At 36.6% G+C, this 21,958-nt stretch overlaps 2 protein-coding genes and 1 long non-coding RNA gene across 3 annotated transcripts; 1 reads left to right on the forward strand and 2 right to left on the reverse strand.

Annotated features, from left to right (window-relative positions):
* Positions 1-983: 983 nt before the first annotated feature.
* On the forward strand, positions 984-4,259 carry LOC142229728 (transcriptional adapter 1-like). Its single transcript, XM_075300295.1, has 2 exons — positions 984-1,902; positions 3,897-4,259. Exons 1-2 carry the CDS (start codon positions 1,058-1,060, stop codon positions 4,021-4,023), a joined length of 972 nt encoding a protein of 323 aa, XP_075156410.1. The 5' UTR covers positions 984-1,057; the 3' UTR covers positions 4,024-4,259.
* Positions 4,260-15,584: 11,325 nt separating this feature from the next.
* On the reverse strand, positions 15,585-16,992 carry LOC142228750 (delta(3,5)-Delta(2,4)-dienoyl-CoA isomerase, mitochondrial). The gene is made up of 5 exons (XM_075299259.1): positions 16,819-16,992; positions 16,552-16,717; positions 16,409-16,497; positions 15,813-16,348; positions 15,585-15,755 (listed from the first exon to the last, which is right to left on the reverse strand). The coding sequence occupies exons 1-5, from the start codon at positions 16,871-16,873 to the stop codon at positions 15,657-15,659; spliced, it is 945 nt and encodes a 314-aa protein (XP_075155374.1). The 5' UTR covers positions 16,874-16,992; the 3' UTR covers positions 15,585-15,656.
* A 1,882-nt stretch (positions 16,993-18,874) lies between these two features.
* On the reverse strand, positions 18,875-19,353 carry LOC142231570 (uncharacterized). The gene is made up of 2 exons (XR_012720827.1): positions 19,126-19,353; positions 18,875-19,068 (listed from the first exon to the last, which is right to left on the reverse strand). It is a non-coding gene; the product is annotated as an uncharacterized LOC142231570 (long non-coding RNA).
* Between the last annotated feature and the right edge of the window lie 2,605 nt (positions 19,354-21,958).

The following is a 21,958-nucleotide window of genomic DNA, read 5'->3' on the forward strand; positions in this document are numbered from 1 at the left end:
TTTTTTGGAAGACAACATTATTGAATTTGAATGCAAAAATACAAAATGTTTGGAACTTAGACTACCCAAACATATATTGTTTAGACCAATATGCTTTCAAACATATTATATATTGGAAGAGATCAAACATATAAATGTTTGGGCAATACCCAAAAATGTATATGCTTGAAGCAAAATATGTTTGGGAGTATATGTTACAGAAGCGATTTTTTGTGAGCGTGTATGTTTGGGATATAAAATGTTTGTAAATATAATATGCTTAGATGCAAACATATATTAAATTAGGAATAGACTATAAAGAGAAAGAGAGACCTAGAGAGTATGCTGCAAGTAAAATAATGGAAGTAACAATTGGCGCCTTAAAAATATATCCACAAAAAGAAAATTTCATTAAAATTTTTTACTACCAGTGTATGCCCTAAGCTGAAACATAATATGTTTGAACAATACAAACAATATTTTGTTTGCACCAATCCTGAAAATATATATGCTTGAAGCAATATGTGTTTGGGTTATATGTTACAGAAGCGATTTTTTGAGGGTTTAGGTATAAAGGGTGATACGGTCAAAATTTGGTCAAGGGAAAACGCGTGTAAATCGGTGAAATCGTTTATTTAAAAAATCAAATTATATTTATTTTTCAAGTTTAATTAGTATAAAATTCAGGAAAAATATTCAGTTAGGCTTTCGCTTTTCCAAATCCGAATTGCCGGGCCTCACGCTTGACACCTGCCATCAGATTTTGTACAGCCACCATGTCCACCTTCTTCGCCGCAGAAAGCCAGTTTGCCTTGAACTGCTGCTCGTCCTTAGCAGTTTTTTTGTCTTCTTTAGGTTCCGCTTGACAATAATCCAGTATTCGTAGATATTCGTAGACATAAAAGATATTCGTAGACAGAATGCCGGCTGTCGTCCTGGTTGTATTTTATTGTAGAGACTGTATTATCGACTTGTTTTTGCAAAATAAATAACCTGGCAACCATAACACATAAAAAATAATAAATGTCGAATTGTTTATTTTGTTTGTGCGGATTGAGTAAAATATTTGTTTTGTTAAATGGCAGATTTTAGTGAAAGGGTTATTCTGGCCAAGAATTCGTTGATGATGGCTTTGGGGGAAAATGCTCCCAAATATTTAGCTAATATGAAATTGTGGTTTCGACATAAGTGGTCCAAAGAACAATTTGACTACGAGTCACGTAAATTTTTGACACCGGATAAGATGCATCTTCACAATCAGTTCCTGATAGCTATACTGAACAAAATAGACGCGTTCCAGGTCCCCCAGCAAACATCACCTTACAGCAGTGGAGCTCAGCAGTCTTTAGGGGCCATTGGGTCGTCTTCCACAGGCAGTAGTGGAAGTGTGAGTGGAAGCAAAAAAGGAAAGAGAAAGAAAAGTTCCCGAGTTTCAAGTGATAGATTTACATTTGAGCCCTACGACTTTTTGGATTTCATCTTAGAAGATTCCATGAAAGTAATTAGACCTGCCGCTGGAACTGAGGCTAATGTTCAAATATTGCCCACTCAAAGATACTGTGTACATGAACTATTTCTTCCCGATGCGGGATTTATTTTGGGGCGATTTCTTATAGGAGCTTGGGAGTGTGGACTAGTTAACGTAGAAGACAGTGTAGCTGAATATGTTGCAATGGCTGTACAAGTACTACTTAAAAATCTTATTTCAGCTATAATAATGAAAAAAGAACATTACAAAGTAACTGGAGAAGGCTCATTTTTCTATGACGTAGGAGCGTCTTTAAGAGATCCATCCTTGCGCAATACTGTTACGAGGCAAAAACTGGATGATGGTCCTCTTGAGCTGGATAAAGAAATTACTTCGCCAAACTTTATGCGCAGATCAAATGATGACGTTACTTTCCTTTCAGCCTGTGAAGAAATGTGAGTATTTTATTTTAAGGAAATCGACAATTATGTGTTACTTTTTATACCCTTCACCACTATAGAAGCGCAGGATATAAGCTTTTGAATTTGTATTTAATTCCTAGTAGCAGCAGTAGAATTAATAGAACATCAAAGAGTTTTTTCAGGGGTGGATTATCCCACCTCAGTGATAGGCTGCCACCTAACCTTACCTAATAGTTGATACTATAGCCATGCCGTTTGATTACTTCTGCACAACTTCTTGTCATTGGTTAGTATTAAATGGTCAATGATATCCAATGGTTCAGTTTAAAATAGAGATCGTATGGCAAAATTAGGCAATGTACGATAACAATATTCCTACAATGCCCTTTTTGTACGTTTAATCTATCCTCTTTTTAGGCCCTTATAACTATTTCAGGTAATAACAAGTAAGGAAAGTCTAAAGACGGGCCGACTATATTATACCCTGCACCACTTTGTAAATCTAAATTTTCGATACCATATCACATCCATCGAATGTGTTGTGGGCTATATATAAAGTTTTGTCCCAAATACATACATATAAATATCACTCGATCTGGACAGAATTTGATAGACTTCTACAAGATCTATAGACTCAAAATTTAAGTCGGCTAATGCACTAGGGTGGAAACAATGTTAATAAAAAATATGGGAAACATTTAAATCTGAAGCAATTTTAAGGAAACTTCGCAAAAGTTTATTTATGATTTATCGCTCGATATATATGTATTAGAAGTTTAGGAAAATTAGAGGTATTTATATAACTTTTCGACTAAGCAGTGGCGATTTTACAAGGACAATGTTGGTATTTTGACCATTTTTGTCGAAATCAGAAAAACATATATATGGGAGCTATATCTAAATCTGAACCGATTTCAACCAAATTTGGCACGCATTGCAACAATGATAATTCTACACCCTGTGCAAAATTTCAACTAAATCGGAGTTAAAAATTTGCCTCTGTGGTCACATGAGTGTAAATCGGGCGAAAGCTATATATGGGAGATATATCTAAATCTGAACCGATTTCAACAAAATTTGGCACGCATAGCTACAATGCTAATTCTACTCCCTGTGCAAAATTTTAACTAAATCGGAGCAAAAAATTGGCCTATGTGGTCATATGAGTGTAAATCGGGCGAAAGCTATATATGGGAGCTATATCTAAATCTGAACCGATTTCAACCAAATTTGGCACGCATAGCTACAATGCTAATTCTACTCCCTGTGCAAAACTTCAACCAAATTGGGGTAAAACTCCGGCTTCTGGGACCGTATTAGTCCATATCGGGCGAAAGATATATATGGGAGCTATATCTAAATCTGAACCGATTTCAATAAAATTTAACACACTTGACTATAGTACTAATTGTTCTTCTTGTGCAAAATTTTAAGCAAATTAGGGTAAAATTCTGGCTTCTGGGGCCATATAAGTCCATATCGGTCCAAATATATATATGGGAGCTATATCTAATCTGGACCGATTACTTCCAAAATCATTAGGGTTCTTTTCTGAGCCAAAACACATACTTGTGCCAAATTTGAAGTCGATTGGAGTAAAACTGCGACCTAGACTTTGATTACAAAATGTGTTCACGGACAGACGGACATGGTTATATCGACTCAGGGATCCACCCTGAGCATTATTGCCAAAGACACCATGTGTCTATCTCGTCTCCTTCTGGGTGTTGCAAACATATGCACTAACTTATAATACCCTGTTCCACAGTGTGGAGCAGGGTATAAAAATATTGTCGCTAAAGAAGAAAATATATAGGATGCTATGTAGTTGCAAATGATTTGAATAGGTCGAATCATAGGATGTTTTTTGAATGGCAACGACAGTGTTTATCTACAAAGTGGTACAGTGTATAACAAAGTCGACCCAACCAACTTTAGACTTTCCTTACTTTTCTCTCTACGCTTGTATATAATAGACAATGTTCACATGAAATAATCTCTATTAATACTTTACATAACTTTTTCAGACATGCCAAGAAAACTAAAGAAATAACTCTTAAGGATTGTCAAAGAGCTTTTAATGACCACAACTTAATACCATCTCATTCCGTCTACGCCATCAATATGGAAAGGTTAACACAATTGATGCACTGAAATTACGTTTCAATTATTGTACACATATTGTAATAAATGTAGAACTACAATTAGCAAAAAGGATTTTCAACCTTCAGCCGTACTGAATGCAAATATTTTTTTTTTTACATAAATCGCACCGCGAATGGAATAAATTAAAAATCGGAGCTTAAGAGTCTATGTGTCATGTACAACCTTGAAGTTATACAATTTTAATTGTAACTTAATAAATTAAAATAAAATAAGAAATCATAAAATATCTATTCTAATTCTATATATACAAATATGATCGTGAATCCTTAATGCAAACCCCTTTAGTAAAAGTTTGAACCGCTATATTTTAAATATATGTGTTTGATCTAAAGAAGAATATACGATTGCGCTTGAAGAGGAATTAAGCAGGCAGTTTTTACCAGTTATCATATTAACCGAACGAATTTTAATAGTGGTGACGAGGAGAAAAAATGAAGGAGATTTAGATATCAAATTGTATCGCAAAGGGACAACTCAGACGCGTATGTTTGAAGGGAAGGAGGAAACGAATTCACACACCTGAATCTTAAAATGGGAACAAGGAAATTTCGAAATATGAAGAATGAGATTCCCGCAGGAGTGGATGAATAGTCCCCGTATTGGGTATGTTGGTTTCAAATTTATTATCGTTCGATTGTACATGCCCAAAGGTTCTGGGGAACGTAAAACTATTGAACGAAAAAAGTTGTACAATTATTGTTCCCAACAAGTGGGTTGTACAGCTTGAGCGAAGAATCGGTTTCGGCATTAGGTCAAAAATCGATAATTGACCTTCGGCGTCAAGAGACCGGTTTCGGTTAATCGGTCTTCGTCAATACGTTCAAATAAAAACAATACCAACTACAAATAAAACTAAAAGCTCAAAGTCCTCCATATGGGAAAACATGATTCCATGTCCAATAAAATGTAGAAGATTGAGAAAATTAAATTGATTCATATATTACGGATCCTACATATTTGAATATTGAAAGAGTTCTCCATTTCAACAATTAACAGCAGCTGCAATAAAATATTTTGAGCGAACAATTGTTCAATATAGCGGGACGTTTTTTTTTTTTGAAAAAGATTGAGTTTGTACAAAAAAATCTGTTTTGCCATTATAATATCAAAGTACTGAATTTTGACTACTAAAAAGTCTATAAGTTCTAAAAGAATATTACAAGGCATGGACAAAATACCTTTTATTGTTGTTTTTTATGCCTTTGTTCAATAAAAATACGCTAGTAATGTGCTAAAGCAGTCCAAATTTCTATAATTACACATTTTAGTAAAACAAACGGCTTCGGCCGATTATTGCTTTTTAGCCGAACATTGCCTTCGGCAAAAAAACCACTTCAGTCGAGCTCTTATGGATTGTGGTGGCAAGCAATACAAATTAAATAAAAATTTAGAACTATTTGGAAGGTACTGAATTCTAGTTTCATCATTAAATTGGGAACAGATAATAAGAAAACATCGTAAGGAGAATATTACACAGTGCAACACAAAAAATCCAAACAAAATATCACTTATCCCAGCCGAAAGTACTCGATGAGAGAAGAAAAGTAATGTTTGGATTTTGCTAGATTCGTTGCCGTTCGTCTTTTATGAGCCTCCAAAGTTTTGTCGCTAAATTCGATTTTGAGTACTTTTTGCAATTTTCGTATGACTATAGCTCGAAAACTGCTGTGAATCCATTTTTGAAATGATAAGTAAAATTGCGAATGAAAACGAAAGAAAACGTACACGCGCTCCAATTTTCTTCTTTTATTCCTAATCATCGGAACATCGTTTGACATCTATGAACCATTTAAGTACAAAACTGCAATCTATCGTTTTCTTTATCACAATTTTACCCAAAATTAATGACGCTCCATACGATTTATTAATTAAAAAGTTCAAAAATTTATATTGAGCGGACTTGCTCTTTATACCTCATACACATTAGGCTCGAAATATGTTAGAAGTGGATTTTAACAGTTGAAATCTAGTTAAAGTAGATTTTTGGAAGTGTAATGTGAATGAAGTATTACAAGCAACACAAAAACAAATGCCTGCAAATATAATTTTTTGGAACGGACTCGTTACGAAAAAAATTAAAGGCTCAACTGTAGTCTATGGGCCCCTCACCGAATTGCTTAAAATTAATATATGTTGTGTCATTCGGTGAGCTGATTCCAACAAAGTGACCCATACCCGGGGGAAGTACCCGGGTCTTGAGATATAGCCCTCCAAAAGGTCAATAAAAACTTGATTTATCTCTTTTGTTTTTTGCCCAATCTAGACAAACTTGGTATCATATGAAAGCTTATTCAATGCACTTTTTACACTATTTTTTTTTGTTATTTTCATTATATCTCAAAAAGTCTTCGATTATACCCTAATATTTTTTATACATAGCTTGAAAGCCTAGTTTCTGGCCTTTTGATTGATGTGCTACATGTCTTTATAGGCCCACTTTGGACTCTGTCCATAGGAGAAAGTCTTAAACCCCGGCCGAAGGCCGGCTACTCTCCCCCCGTGGGTCCACGTTAGCCCACTTTGGACTCTGTCCGGCCGGCTACATTTCCCCCCTTGGGCCTGCGTTAGCCCACTTTGGACTCTGTCCATAGGAGAAAGTCTGAAACCCCGGCCGAAGGCCGGCTACTCTCCCCCCTTGGGTCCACGTTAGCCCACTTTGGACTCTGTCCGGCCGGCTACATTTCCCCCCTTGGGCCTGCGTTAGCCCACTTTGGACTCTGTCCATAGGAGAAAGTCTTAAACCCAAAGTGGGCTAACGCAGACCCAAGGGGGGAAAGTAGCCGGCCTTCGGCCGGGGTTTAAGACTTTCTCCTATGGACAGAGTCCAAAGTGGGCTAACGCAAACACAAGGGGAGAAAATATTTACTCTCCCCCCTTGGGTCCACGTTAGCCCACTTTGGACTCTGTCCGGCCGGCCACTTTTCCCCCTTGGGTTAATACTTACAACATACAAAAATTATTTCAGTAATAAAACAATTTTTTTTCTACTCAGAATAAAAGCTCAATAACTTTGCTAAAAATGGACCTATAAAGACATGTAGTACATCAATCAAAAGGCCGGCTACTTTCCCCACTTGGGTCTGCGTTAGCCCACTTTGGACTCTGTCCATAGACGAAAGTCTTAAACCCCGGCCGAAGGCCGGCTACTCTCCCTCCTTGGCCGGCTACTCTCCCTCCGGCCGAAGGCCGGCTACTCTCCCTCCTCTGGGTGTTGCAAACATATGCACTAACTTATAATACCCTGTTCCACAGTGTGGAGCAGGGTATAAAAATATTGTCGCTAAAGAAGAAAATATATAGGATGCTATGTAGTTGCAAATGATTTGAATAGGTCGAATCATAGGATGTTTTTTGAATGGCAACGACAGTGTTTATCTACAAAGTGGTACAGTGTATAACAAAGTCGACCCAACCAACTTTAGACTTTCCTTACTTTTCTCTCTACGCTTGTATATAATAGACAATGTTCACATGAAATAATCTCTATTAATACTTTACATAACTTTTTCAGACATGCCAAGAAAACTAAAGAAATAACTCTTAAGGATTGTCAAAGAGCTTTTAATGACCACAACTTAATACCATCTCATTCCGTCTACGCCATCAATATGGAAAGGTTAACACAATTGATGCACTGAAATTACGTTTCAATTATTGTACACATATTGTAATAAATGTAGAACTACAATTAGCAAAAAGGATTTTCAACCTTCAGCCGTACTGAATGCAAATATTTTTTTTTACATAAATCGCACCGCGAATGGAATAAATTAAAAATCGGAGCTTAAGAGTCTATGTGTCATGTACAACCTTGAAGTTATACAATTTTAATTGTAACTTAATAAATTAAAATAAAATAAGAAATCATAAAATATCTATTCTAATTCTATATATACAAATATGATCGTGAATCCTTAATGCAAACCCCTTTAGTAAAAGTTTGAACCGCTATATTTTAAATATATGTGTTTGATCTAAAGAAGAATATACGATTGCGCTTGAAGAGGAATTAAGCAGGCAGTTTTTACCAGTTATCATATTAACCGAACGAATTTTAATAGTGGTGACGAGGAGAAAAAATGAAGGAGATTTAGATATCAAATTGTATCGCAAAGGGACAACTCAGACGCGTATGTTTGAAGGGAAGGAGGAAACGAATTCACACACCTGAATCTTAAAATGGGAACAAGGAAATTTCGAAATATGAAGAATGAGATTCCCGCAGGAGTGGATGAATAGTCCCCGTATTGGGTATGTTGGTTTCAAATTTATTATCGTTCGATTGTACATGCCCAAAGGTTCTGGGGAACGTAAAACTATTGAACGAAAAAAGTTGTACAATTATTGTTCCCAACAAGTGGGTTGTACAGCTTGAGCGAAGAATCGGTTTCGGCATTAGGTCAAAAATCGATAATTGACCTTCGGCGTCAAGAGACCGGTTTCGGTTAATCGGTCTTCGTCAATACGTTCAAATAAAAACAATACCAACTACAAATAAAACTAAAAGCTCAAAGTCCTCCATATGGGAAAACATGATTCCATGTCCAATAAAATGTAGAAGATTGAGAAAATTAAATTGATTCATATATTACGGATCCTACATATTTGAATATTGAAAGAGTTCTCCATTTCAACAATTAACAGCAGCTGCAATAAAATATTTTGAGCGAACAATTGTTCAATATAGCGGGACGTTTTTTTTTTTTGAAAAAGATTGAGTTTGTACAAAAAAATCTGTTTTGCCATTATAATATCAAAGTACTGAATTTTGACTACTAAAAAGTCTATAAGTTCTAAAAGAATATTACAAGGCATGGACAAAATACCTTTTATTGTTGTTTTTTATGCCTTTGTTCAATAAAAATACGCTAGTAATGTGCTAAAGCAGTCCAAATTTCTATAATTACACATTTTAGTAAAACAAACGGCTTCGGCCGATTATTGCTTTTTAGCCGAACATTGCCTTCGGCAAAAAAACCACTTCAGTCGAGCTCTTATGGATTGTGGTGGCAAGCAATACAAATTAAATAAAAATTTAGAACTATTTGGAAGGTACTGAATTCTAGTTTCATCATTAAATTGGGAACAGATAATAAGAAAACATCGTAAGGAGAATATTACACAGTGCAACACAAAAAATCCAAACAAAATATCACTTATCCCAGCCGAAAGTACTCGATGAGAGAAGAAAAGTAATGTTTGGATTTTGCTAGATTCGTTGCCGTTCGTCTTTTATGAGCCTCCAAAGTTTTGTCGCTAAATTCGATTTTGAGTACTTTTTGCAATTTTCGTATGACTATAGCTCGAAAACTGCTGTGAATCCATTTTTGAAATGATAAGTAAAATTGCGAATGAAAACGAAAGAAAACGTACACGCGCTCCAATTTTCTTCTTTTATTCCTAATCATCGGAACATCGTTTGACATCTATGAACCATTTAAGTACAAAACTGCAATCTATCGTTTTCTTTATCACAATTTTACCCAAAATTAATGACGCTCCATACGATTTATTAATTAAAAAGTTCAAAAATTTATATTGAGCGGACTTGCTCTTTATACCTCATACACATTAGGCTCGAAATATGTTAGAAGTGGATTTTAACAGTTGAAATCTAGTTAAAGTAGATTTTTGGAAGTGTAATGTGAATGAAGTATTACAAGCAACACAAAAACAAATGCCTGCAAATATAATTTTTTGGAACGGACTCGTTACGAAAAAAATTAAAGGCTCAACTGTAGTCTATGGGCCCCTCACCGAATTGCTTAAAATTAATATATGTTGTGTCATTCGGTGAGCTGATTCCAACAAAGTGACCCATACCCGGGGGAAGTACCCGGGTCTTGAGATATAGCCCTCCAAAAGGTCAATAAAAACTTGATTTATCTCTTTTGTTTTTTGCCCAATCTAGACAAACTTGGTATCATATGAAAGCTTATTCAATGCACTTTTTACACTATTTTTTTTTGTTATTTTCATTATATCTCAAAAAGTCTTCGATTATACCCTAATATTTTTTATACATAGCTTGAAAGCCTAGTTTCTGGCCTTTTGATTGATGTGCTACATGTCTTTATAGGCCCACTTTGGACTCTGTCCATAGGAGAAAGTCTTAAACCCCGGCCGAAGGCCGGCTACTCTCCCCCCGTGGGTCCACGTTAGCCCACTTTGGACTCTGTCCGGCCGGCTACATTTCCCCCCTTGGGCCTGCGTTAGCCCACTTTGGACTCTGTCCATAGGAGAAAGTCTGAAACCCCGGCCGAAGGCCGGCTACTCTCCCCCCTTGGGTCCACGTTAGCCCACTTTGGACTCTGTCCGGCCGGCTACATTTCCCCCCTTGGGCCTGCGTTAGCCCACTTTGGACTCTGTCCATAGGAGAAAGTCTTAAACCCAAAGTGGGCTAACGCAGACCCAAGGGGGGAAAGTAGCCGGCCTTCGGCCGGGGTTTAAGACTTTCTCCTATGGACAGAGTCCAAAGTGGGCTAACGCAAACACAAGGGGAGAAAATATTTACTCTCCCCCCTTGGGTCCACGTTAGCCCACTTTGGACTCTGTCCGGCCGGCCACTTTTCCCCCTTGGGTTAATACTTACAACATACAAAAATTATTTCAGTAATAAAACAATTTTTTTTCTACTCAGAATAAAAGCTCAATAACTTTGCTAAAAATGGACCTATAAAGACATGTAGTACATCAATCAAAAGGCCGGCTACTTTCCCCCCTTGGGTCTGCGTTAGCCCACTTTGGACTCTGTCCATAGACGAAAGTCTTAAACCCCGGCCGAAGGCCGGCTACTCTCCCTCCTTGGGTCTGCGTTAGCCCACTTTGGACTCTGTCCATAGGAGAAAGTCTGAAACCCCGGCCGAAGGCCGGCTACTCTCCCCTCTTGGGTCCACGTTAGCCCACTTTGGACTCTGTCCGGCCGGCTACATTTCCCCCCTTGGGCCTGCGTTAGTCCACTTTGGACTCTGTCCATAGGAGAAAGTCTTAAACCCCGGCCGCAGGCCGGCTACTTTCCCCCTTTGGGTCTGCGTTAGCCCACTTTGGACTCTGTCCATAGGAAAAAGTCTTAAACCCCGGCCGAAGGCCGGCTACTCTCCCCCCTTGGGTCCACGTTAGCCCACTTTGGACTCTGTCCGGCCGGCCACTTTTCCCCCTTGGGTTAATACTTACAACATACAAAAATTATTTCAGTAATAAAACAATTTTTTTCTACTCAGAATAAAAGCTCAATAACTTTGCTAAAAATGGACCTATAAAGACATGTAGTACATCAGTCAAAAGGCCAGCTACTTTCCCCCCTTGGGCCTGCGTTAGCCCACTTTGGACTCTGTCCATAGGAGAAAGTCTTAAACCCCGGCCGAAGGCCGGCTACTCTCCCTCCTTGGGTCCACGTTAGCCCACTTTGGACTCTGTCCGGCCGGCTACATTTCCCCCCTTGGGCCTGCGTTAGCCCACTTTGGACTCTGTCCATAGGAGAAAGCCTTAAACCCCGGCCGAAGGCCGGCTACTTTCCCCCCTTGGGTCTGCGTTAGCCCACTTTGGACTCTGTCCATAGGAGAAAGTCTTAAACCCCGGCCGAAGGCCGGTTACTCTCCCCTTGGGTCCACGTTAGCTCACTTTGGACTCTGTCCGGCCGGCCACTTTTCCCCCTTGGGTTAATACTTACAACATACAGAAATTATTTCAGTAATAAAACAATTTTTTTTCTACTCAGAATAAAAGCTCAATAACTTTGCTAAAAATGGACCTATGTAGCACATCAATCAAATGGCCAGAAACTAGGCTTTCAAGCTATGTATAAAAAATATTAGGGTATAATCGAAGACTTTTTGAGACATAATGAAAATAACAAAAAAAAATAGGGTAAACATTTTCTTTTTTATTTATATCTCCCAAACTAAATTAAATATTAAAAAAATAAAATAATATAATGAAAAAGTGCATATAATATAAAAGTGCATTGAATAAGCTTTCATATGATACCAAGTTTGATTGGGCAAAAAACAAAAGAGATATATCAAGTTTTTATTGACCCTTTGGAGGGCTATATCTCAAGACCCGGGTACTTCCCCCGGGTATGGGTCACTTTGTTGGAATCAGCTCACCGAATGACACAACATATATTAATTTTAAGTAATTCGGTGAGGGGCCCATAAACTGCAGTTGCTCCCATTTGGAAGTAGTTTAATTAAAAATAATGAATTCCGGAAGTTATAAACCATCCGAATAGCTATAATGTGGGTAGAACATTATGTGGTAGAACATATGATACATTATAGCCAGGGCCGTCTTTAACCTTTTAGAGGCCCTGGGAATATTAGTATTATGGGGCCCCTATGACTTTGACAGAATATTATTTTGATATAATAAACAAAAAAATTATAAACAAGATTTTTATTGCTACTTGCATTAAGTGAATAGATAAATGTAATATTTACCACAAACGTAACTCCCTTACCATTCACAGGTTTATGATTAACCCCCATTTTCATGAAACTCCGTTAGTGCTATGTTAGCTAACGAACTTTTAAACCGTGATATGTACATATCTGTCATCTTGCGTATATATTCCATATGCCAGTTAGAAACTTAACTGCCCAAAATTTTTCAGTTAAAGTTAACCGGAGAAAAGATTTTTCCATTTTTCTTTCTGTTAACTGGGAGTTAAAGCCTAACGGAGCTACGTGAAAATGGCCGTAAATGTAAGAATTCAAAAAAATTCAAGAAATTTCAGTTTATAAATTCTTTTGTAGAAACTATGAAAAATTAGGAGTAAAAATAGAATTAAAAATTGTAAATAACAATCGACCGATGATGGGTGGTACTTTAAAACGGCAACTGTAACGATTAAACAAAATCGATTAGAATAAGATTAAGGCCTTAAAGGCCAGATTATGCATCTAAAAATGTAGCGTAGCCGTAACATAACGGCAACGTATGATTTTTTGGCGATTAGGTAACTTGAAAAAAAAAACGTATCAACAAACTATCAAAAACTGGCAGAAAAAAATTGTTTTTTTTTTACATTTTAAATGAATTTCACCAAAAATATTAATTTCTCATCATCCATTTTAATCGAAATCAACACAATACCACAGGCTAATCGCATTTTCATCAATGACGCTTGTTTCAATCGAAGTATTTTGCTTCATTTTCACATAATTTACTTCGTCACTCCTTCTTCCAAAAATCTGCTTCACTTTTTGTTCTGCTTCAAATTTTTAAATTTTCCCCATATTACCTAATTGTTTTTCCTATTCCTTTAATTACGATGAACATAGCGGTTTTAATCATTGAATTATTAACCGATGTTGACCAATTTTTGCATAGTTGTTAGAGACCATATACTTACACCATGTACCAAATTTCAGCCGGATCGGATGAAATTTGGTTCTCTTAGAGGTTCCGCAAGTCAAATTGGGGGGGTCAGTTTATATGGGGGCTATATATAATTATGGACCGATGTGGACCAATTTTTGCATGGTTGTTAGAGATCATATGCTGAAACCATGTACCAAATTTCAGCTGGATCAGATGAAATTTGCTTCTCTTAGAGTCCCCGCAAGCCAAATTTGGGGGTCCGTTTATATGGGGGCTATACGTAAAAGTGGACCGATATGGCCTATTTGTAATACCATCCGACCTACATCATTAACAACTACTTGTGCGAAGTTTCAAGTCGATAACTTCCTTCGTTCGGAAGTTAGCGTGATTTCAAAAGACGGACGGACGAACGGACATCAGATCGACTCAGAATTTCACCACGACCCAGAATATATATACTTTATGGGGTCTTAGAGCAATATTTCGATGCGTTACAAACGGAATGACAAAGTTAATATACCCCCATCCTATGGTGGAGGGTATAATAAAATGAATTCTATTGTTTTGTTTTCAAAAATGTATGCTACTTCAATTTTATTCAATCTACTCCACTTTTTTCTAAAATCTACTTCACTCAATTTTCCACTAGCGGCAGCACTGGGTACCCTTCTAGATTTGAGACAGGCAAAATCGTTAGATTACACGCAAAGAAAACGTGTACAGAAACGTTTTTCTTTTATTAGAGTTTATTTGAATTTCTTCGAAAATTTTAAACATTTATCACCAAAAAAATTCGTTGTTACAAAATGATTATTTTTTCAATAAAAAATATTATTTTTAAACCCACAACACAGCCAATTTCGTTTATATCAAGCACTTTTCTTTTCCGACTTTAAGTTATATAAGATAAGACACATTTTACAGTTTCATAGTAAAAATTTAGTATATATTAGTATGTTTAATCGGATCGTGGGCGCCGAAAACGATGCTATATAAATATAACTGTTTGACTGTTGATGTCAATAACAGCTACGTAGCCCAGTAGATAGTGTGTTGGCTTACAAATTGTATGGTCCACGGTTCAATTCTCCGTGCAGGCGAAAGGTAAAATTTAAACAATTTATAAAATCGAATAATTTCTTCTACATTGTATTACAGAAAAAGATGCTAAGAACTAAAAAACCTCGTAGAAGTGAGAAAGATGCGAGAGAAAATGCAATTAGCCAGAAAAGATTGTTTTTTGAGTTAGTCTTTATGAAATTGTTTTTATATCCTGGAAAAGAATAAACGTTTATCACAAAAAGTATATACTTTTCTTCCAAATAACAGCGAAAAGCAAATGAGAAACTTTGTTTGCCAAAAACTTCGTTTGGGAGGAAAGAATTATTTTTTTGCGTGTAGGTTAAAGTGCCAACCCGATTAAGTTTCACGCTCACTTAGATTATTCAGTCCATTGTGATAAGGTAAAATCGTCAATCACTTCTTCAAATTCTATGCTTTTTAGCACATTACATCCCAGCAAAAAAAATTGGAAGTACTTTTCAGGACACAAGGCACTTTCAAAAAATGTCCTCCAAATATGTTCTTTATTTTAACTACTCAGGAAGTTCTTTTAATTTAATTTTTATAACTCACTTTTTTCATATTTTCAAAGGGTAATTTTAACTTTTTTTGTTTGAAATAGGTAAAAACAGAGTAAGGGTTAATAAAATGGTACAAATTATTTAAATTTTGGGGAAAAAAATGCTGAATCTATTCTAGAAAAATTGCACTGAATTCGGATCACAAATTCAGGGCAACGGCTTTGGAAATGGTGGACATCCGTCCTATGACAAGCCCATGTTAAATTCATCTTCTAATCTTAATCTCTCTTGAAGCATTGTACTTCTCAATTCATTTTTAATTCTTTTTAATTTGGAGAAGGAACGTTCCCCACTGCATTTAGAAACCATCATGCTTGAAAAGATTCTCATTGCAATTTCTACATTTGGAAATGTGTCGTCAATGCTGTTTTCTTTCAAAAGTTGAAATATTTCTAACATAGAATTAGTTAACTCATTTTCACTCTCCCCAATATTTTTCAAGTATTTAAAATTACCATGCTCTTGTCTATCGCGGGCCCTGGGCACGTGCCCAGTGGGAAAGAGTGGTCTGATTATAGTTGTTTTTTATATATAACCGGCAGTAGTTCTCAACTCGTAGTCGTAAAATAGTTCAAAAGCTTTCGGACTTGCAACAAATGCAAATATTATAACGCGTTTATTCATTGCAGGTATATTGTAAAAGAAGTGAAACTATAATTTTGAAAATACGGGTTTCTCGCCTTTTGTAAGTTGTGCTGCTGCTGCTTGTGCAAAATCCTCAGATTGCAAATATAGTTTGTTCATTTCACGCTGCAAATATATGTATTGTTTAAATATAAAAAGCAAAAATATAAATCAGAAACTTACAATGTGATCTAATCCTTCTTGGTTAGGTCGGCTGAGAGAGTATACAATATTTTGTTTAGTCGCTTGGACAGCAATAGGACTCTTTTGAGCTATATTTTCCGCTAGTTCCAAAGCTGCGTTTAGCAAAGCATCCTTGTCTGGAAATACCTTACTAACCAAACCAGAACTAAGAGCTTCTGAACTTTCAAAGCGTCTTCCAGTGTAACACAACTCGCGAACTAAAGATTGACTACCGATTACCTTTGGTAAACGCTGAAGGGTTCCCACATCAGCAGCCATACCAATTTCTACTTCTTTTACCGAAAAGAATGCATCTTGCGTACAGTAGCGGATATCTGCTGCCGTAATAAGATCAATTCCTGCGCCGATGCATGCTGATTGAACTGCTGCAATCACAGGTTTCGGACACTTCTCTAAAGAACTCATGGAATCTTGGTACAATTTAATTATTGGTTCCAAATAATAACCCTTCCGGGCAACATCATCTATTTCAGCCAATTCTTGGCCCAATTGTATCATATCAGTTAAGTCAATTCCTATTTTTTTAAACAACGAATTTAAAAAATGTACGCTTAAAAACAGAATGTTATATTTACCGGATGTAAAATGCTTTCCTGCTCCTGATATCACAATCGCTCTACATTCTGGGTTGGTACTTAGATCTTCGAAAGCCTGTTTAATCTCTCTAAAAGTTATTATTCATGAAAATTGAAAATTATTGATACACCAACTAACTTACATCCACATTTGCTTATTGATAGCATTGTATCGCTTAGGCCTATTGAGCTCCACGTAAGCAACGAACGGTTTGGGAATGGTAATGGACAAAGTTTTATATTCAGCGTGTTGGGATGAGGAGTCATGTAAAATTTTTCCAGACATATTTCGGATTAAATTATTCTTGGCTGCAATAGAAAAGAAAATGAACTTTGAACTTCGTACCGGTATATCAAACATTGAACTGGTGCTACATTAAAGCTAATCAACATTGCAGTTGGCTGCTTACCGACCAAATTGCGTGTTATCGCAATACCACTCTTTCGAAAATTATTTAAAATCATAATGAGAAGGATAAGAAATATCAACAAACTTTATTTCGTTATCAAATAGCACTGCAAAATAATCATTGTATTTTTTATACTATCGATATTTATTTTCCGATAACGATACTACCGACGAAACACTGATCACTAAAAATATACCGGAGATGGAAACATTTTTCCGCGACGACACATACAATAAGCTTGTGGGCAAGTACAGTGCCACACATAAGTATTGGAACAGCAATTCATTAAACCCTTATCCATGCCAGCATTTCAAAGTTCTATTTCATCGTCATCGCAACTACAGACTCGTAATTGGCAACAACAAACACCAACTGTTTACCAAAAAATACGAAATGTACATCAAAGTATTTTGCCATCACTTTCCACAATTTGGAGCCAGCCGTCGTCGGCAAAAATGGGTCGGCTTCATTCCCTGATCATCACAAGAGCCACCCTGCCAGCATTTCAATGTTCCATTTCATCCTCATCGCTACCACAGACTCGTAAGTGACACTGCAACAATCGCCAACTGTGATAGTATTTTGCCATCACTATTCGCATGAAAGTATTTTGCCATCACTATTGTTACAAGAGCCATTTTATATTTTGTGAAACACCAAGCGCAACTGGCTTATAATAATTTATTTCAATGAAAACGAAAATAAAGTGCTGAAAACATAGTTATTACGGTTAAAATTGTGAAAAGTAAATTGGTGAACAATTTTTGACTTTCCAAATGGAATAAAGTGATAGTTTTTCAAATATTTTTCCAGACACGCTGCCTCCATTGGGAATATAAGTACTGGCTGATAGACGCTACAACATTTAACTTACAACTTGTAACTCAACATCAATCTCTTATTAATGCATAAAATGTGTTAAATGTGATGTGATAGTCGTATAAATGTAATATTTATGAGAATTTATAAATGTTTCATAAAATTAATAAACATCTAAACAATCGTGTTTTACTTGACCACAATGATTCTTTTACAACTATCTTAAAATGCACTTTGTCTGATTGTTTGAAGGGGCTCTTATTGGCGTCCTTCTAAATGTATCCAGAAGGGCTCCTAATAATTGCACTCATGCGATACTTTTTTGTAGTAACTTGGCGTGGTACAACTTCTCAATAGTAACGGCGCTTTTCCGAGGAGTTTTGGATATCGTATACGACTGTTTTCGACGTAGTGGGGATTCTCAGAAGCGCCCCCAAATTCAAAAAATGTTGGCAGGGCATTGATATTTTATGAAACACCAAGCGCAAACAGCTTTTTATACATTTTGAACAAAAATTAAGCTGAAAACATAGTCATTACACTTAAAATTGTGAAAGGTACTTTGATGAAAAATTTTCGACATTCCAAATGGAATAAAGTGATATTTTTTCATATATTTTTCCTGACATGTGGCTTCCATCAAGAATAAACACATTCGCTGATCAACATCTTTCTTTTAGTAATAAAAAGAATTATGTTGTATGTGATTTTAGTGTTATAAATGTGGCAACTCCAGCCGAGTCAATGACAGATTGTCAAAAGTCTGGCATTGCGGAAAAACGACAACAAAGAAGAAAACAAAAGTTAGTTCCTCGTGAAGTCTTCACCACCACATCTGTAGCTAAATCGTATTTCTAAATTAAACTGAATTTTTATATGTTTTTATTAAATAAAAGAATTTAAATAGTTATTTAAGTTAAACAGTTCGTGTTTTAATTCACACAACCTAAATAACTATAGTGCCCTGCCAACATTTTTTGAATTTGGGGACTCTTTTGAGAATCCCCACTACGTCGAAAACAATCATATACGACATCAAAAACTCGTCGGAAAAGCGCCGTCACTATTGAGAAGTTGTACCACGCCAAGTTACTACAAAAATGTTTTGCATGAGTGCAATTATTAGGTGCCTTTATAGATCAATTTAGAACGACGCCAATAAGGGACCCTCCAAACAATCAGAAAAAGTGCATTTTAAGATAGTTGTAAAAGAATCATTGTGGTCAAGTAAAACACGTTTGTTTAGATATTTATTAATTTGATTAAACATTTACAAATTCTTAAAAATATAACATTTATACCACTATCACATTACATTTAACATAATTTTTGGCATTAATGATGATGTTGAGTTACAAGTAGCGAGTTACATGTTGCTGCGTCTATCAACCAGTGTTTTTATTCCATGGAGGCAGCGTGTCTGTAAAATATCTGAAAAACAATCACTTTATTCCATTTGGAAAATCACCAAATTGTTCACCAATATACCTTTCACAATTTTAAGCGTATAATCTATGTTTTCAGAACTTTATTTTCGTTTTTATTTAATTAAAATATAACAAGCTGGTTGCGCTTGGCGTTTCACAAAAAAATGGCTTTTTTAACAGTAGGGATGGCAAATTACTTGCATGTACTTTTTGATGTACCTTTTCATGATGGTTGAAGTGACATTTACGAGTCTGTGGTAACGATGAGGTTGAAATGGAACTTTGAAATGCTGGCAGGGTGGTGACCTCGTCAAAGAACAGTGAAATTTATAAAATTGCAACAAGCAAAAATTTATGTTTCGCGGAATTTCACAACGCCGGCGTGCATAGTTTTGCACAAAAAGACATACAACGAATTTCATGAAAGACAATCGTACGACTTATGGTTAATACAAAACGCGAGTTAAGGCAACACAAACCAGTCAACTATAAAGAAGCTGACACAGATAGCAGTGAAGACGAAGCTGAATTTTTCGAAAGCAGCAGCATCATAACGGACGACAGGATGGCTGAGGCATTGCAACAGCAAATTCAATCACTTCAAGAAGAACTCGCATTACTAAGAAATGCTCAACGACATGAGGAACCACGGCCAAATTTACAGAAAGTACACATACCAAAGTTTAATGAGCGCAACCCTCAGTTATGGTTCGCGCAAGTTGAACGTTCTTTTGCTTTGTACGGTATAGTTTCTGATAGCGATAAATTTGACCTAGTGAGTGTTCGACTTGAAGATGAAGTGCTTTTATCAGTTGAAGACCTCATCACAAATCCACCCGACTCAAATAAATATTTAGCAATTAAAGAGAGACTAGTTTCTAAATTTGCTGAATCGCCTGAGTCAAAATTGCGACGTTTGATACAGGGTGGTGAAACCAGCAGCATGAAACCAACATCGGTTTTAGCACACATGAAACGTCTTGCGCCTGGTAAAGGTAACGAAGCTATTATTAGAACACTGTTTCTTGGACAAATGCCCGAAAACATGAGACCTTTTTTGGCTGCCTGGGAGGAGGAAGACTTGGAGAAGTTGGCTAAAATAGCTGACAAGATGTTTGAGGCCAACAACAATACAACCAACATAAACTTAGTGTCTACGACCCCACAACAACCAACAGTACAAGTTGATGCAGTTTCGCAACGAATGTCTTTCAGTGACATGTGTCAAGCTGTAAAGGAACTCTCGATAAAGGTTGATAAAATCCAACAAAACCTTGGCAGAAACTCACGACATCGTTCCAAATCGAGAAATCGATCTCAAAGTGCCCAAAATACCAACCAACAAAATCTGTGCTATTTTCATCGCAAATTTGGTGACAATGCTAGAAAGTGCAAACCTGATTGTTCAAGATATCACACGGAAAACTAGATGAGCTGTCGTCAGTCAATTCGGTTGGCGGCAGCAGCAAAATAAACAACACATTTGTAAATCGTCTACATATTTACGACAAATCAACAAGTTCACAATTTCTTATTGACTCTGGATCGTCGGTATCAGTTATACCCCCGTCTATGATCAAACATAAACTCAACCCTTCCAAGTTAACTCTTTTGGCGGCAAATCAAAGTGTTATTAGGACTTTTGGTGATTGTGTTTTGAAACTTGACCTTGGACTTCGCCGAGAATTCAAATGGTTGTTTGTGATTGCTGAAGTACACACACCAATAATCGGTGCTGATTTTCTAGTCAATTTTGATATACTTATTGATCTCAAACAAAAACGTCTTATCGACAACAAAACCAAATTAACAAATCGTGGTGAAATTTTACAAACCAAAGAATTTGGAATTTCAACACTTGATTCAAAATCAGCAATTGCAGACCTTCTAAAAGAATTTGAGGACATAACGAAAACCTCTACTCTTCGAAATTCAAAAACTGAATCGATTGTTGTTCATCATATCGAGACTACAGGTACCCCTGTAGCAGATCGTCCACGTCGGCTATCGGGTGATAAACTAAAATCAGCTAAAGCCGAAATGGATTTTCTCATCGAACAGGGTATTTGCCGTCCGTCAAAGAGCGCTTGGGCCAGTCCCATCCATATGGTTGCAAAAAAAAACTGGTGGTTGGCGTGTCTGTGGTGACTATCGTAAATTAAATTCACAAACAGTTCCAGATCGCTACCCCATTGCACATATTCACGATTTTGCTGAAAATCTTTATGGTAAGTCAATTTTTACAACCCTTGACCTCACAAGAGCCTACTATCAAATACCAATGGCTGAAGAAGACGTCGCAAAAACCCCCGTTTGTACACAGTTTGGACTTCTGGAATTTCTTTATATGCCTTTCGGTTTAAGAAATGCCACTCAGACCTTCCAACGCTTCATGGACAACGTTTTCAGAGGACTTGATTTCGGTTTTTGCTACATCGATGACATTATAATCATGTCTGATTCACAAGAACAACATCAGAAACATCTACGAATTGTTTTCGAAACCTTACGACAACACGGACTCACCATCAACGTCAGCAAGTGTCATTTTGGTGCTCCAGAAGTAAGATTTCTTGGATATACAATTAACGCAAATGGTTGTTGTCCACCTTCAGATCGAATTGAAGCAGTTAAAAACTATAAAAAACCGGAAACAATTTGTGAACTCCGACGATTCATTGGTGTCATTAATTATTATAGACGTTGTATACCTCACGCAGCACAACAACAAGCTCCTTTGAACGAATTGGTTGGAAACTCCAAGAAAAACGACAAGCGAAAAGTTCCATGGACATCTGCCGCAGAAAATGCTTTTGAGATTTGCAAACAAAGCCTTTGTGAAGCCACAATGCTAGCACATCCAGCTCCAGACCTAGAACTAGCATTGGTAACGG

The sequence above is a fragment of the Haematobia irritans genome, chromosome 3 (genome assembly GCF_050003625.1).
Source record: "Haematobia irritans isolate KBUSLIRL chromosome 3, ASM5000362v1, whole genome shotgun sequence".
NCBI classification, from domain to species: domain Eukaryota; kingdom Metazoa; phylum Arthropoda; class Insecta; order Diptera; family Muscidae; genus Haematobia; species Haematobia irritans.

Bases quoted from the DNA above. Each gene is read 5' to 3' on its own strand.
- LOC142229728 (XM_075300295.1), top strand. From the start codon at position 1,058: ATGGCAGATTTTAGTGAAAGGGTTATTCTGGCCAAGAATTCGTTGATG. The intron at 1,903-3,896 runs GTGAGTATTTTA...TAACTTTTTCAG, and splicing joins CTTTCAGCCTGTGAAGAAAT to ACATGCCAAGAAAACTAAAG.
- LOC142228750 (XM_075299259.1), bottom strand. From the start codon at position 16,873: ATGATTTTAAATAATTTTCGAAAGAGTGGTATTGCGATAACACGCAAT. The intron at 16,498-16,551 runs GTAAGTTAGTTG...AATAACTTTTAG, and splicing joins ATCAATAAGCAAATGTGGAT to AGAGATTAAACAGGCTTTCG. The intron at 15,756-15,812 runs GTAAGTTTCTGA...ATATATTTGCAG, and splicing joins AAGAAGGATTAGATCACATT to CGTGAAATGAACAAACTATA.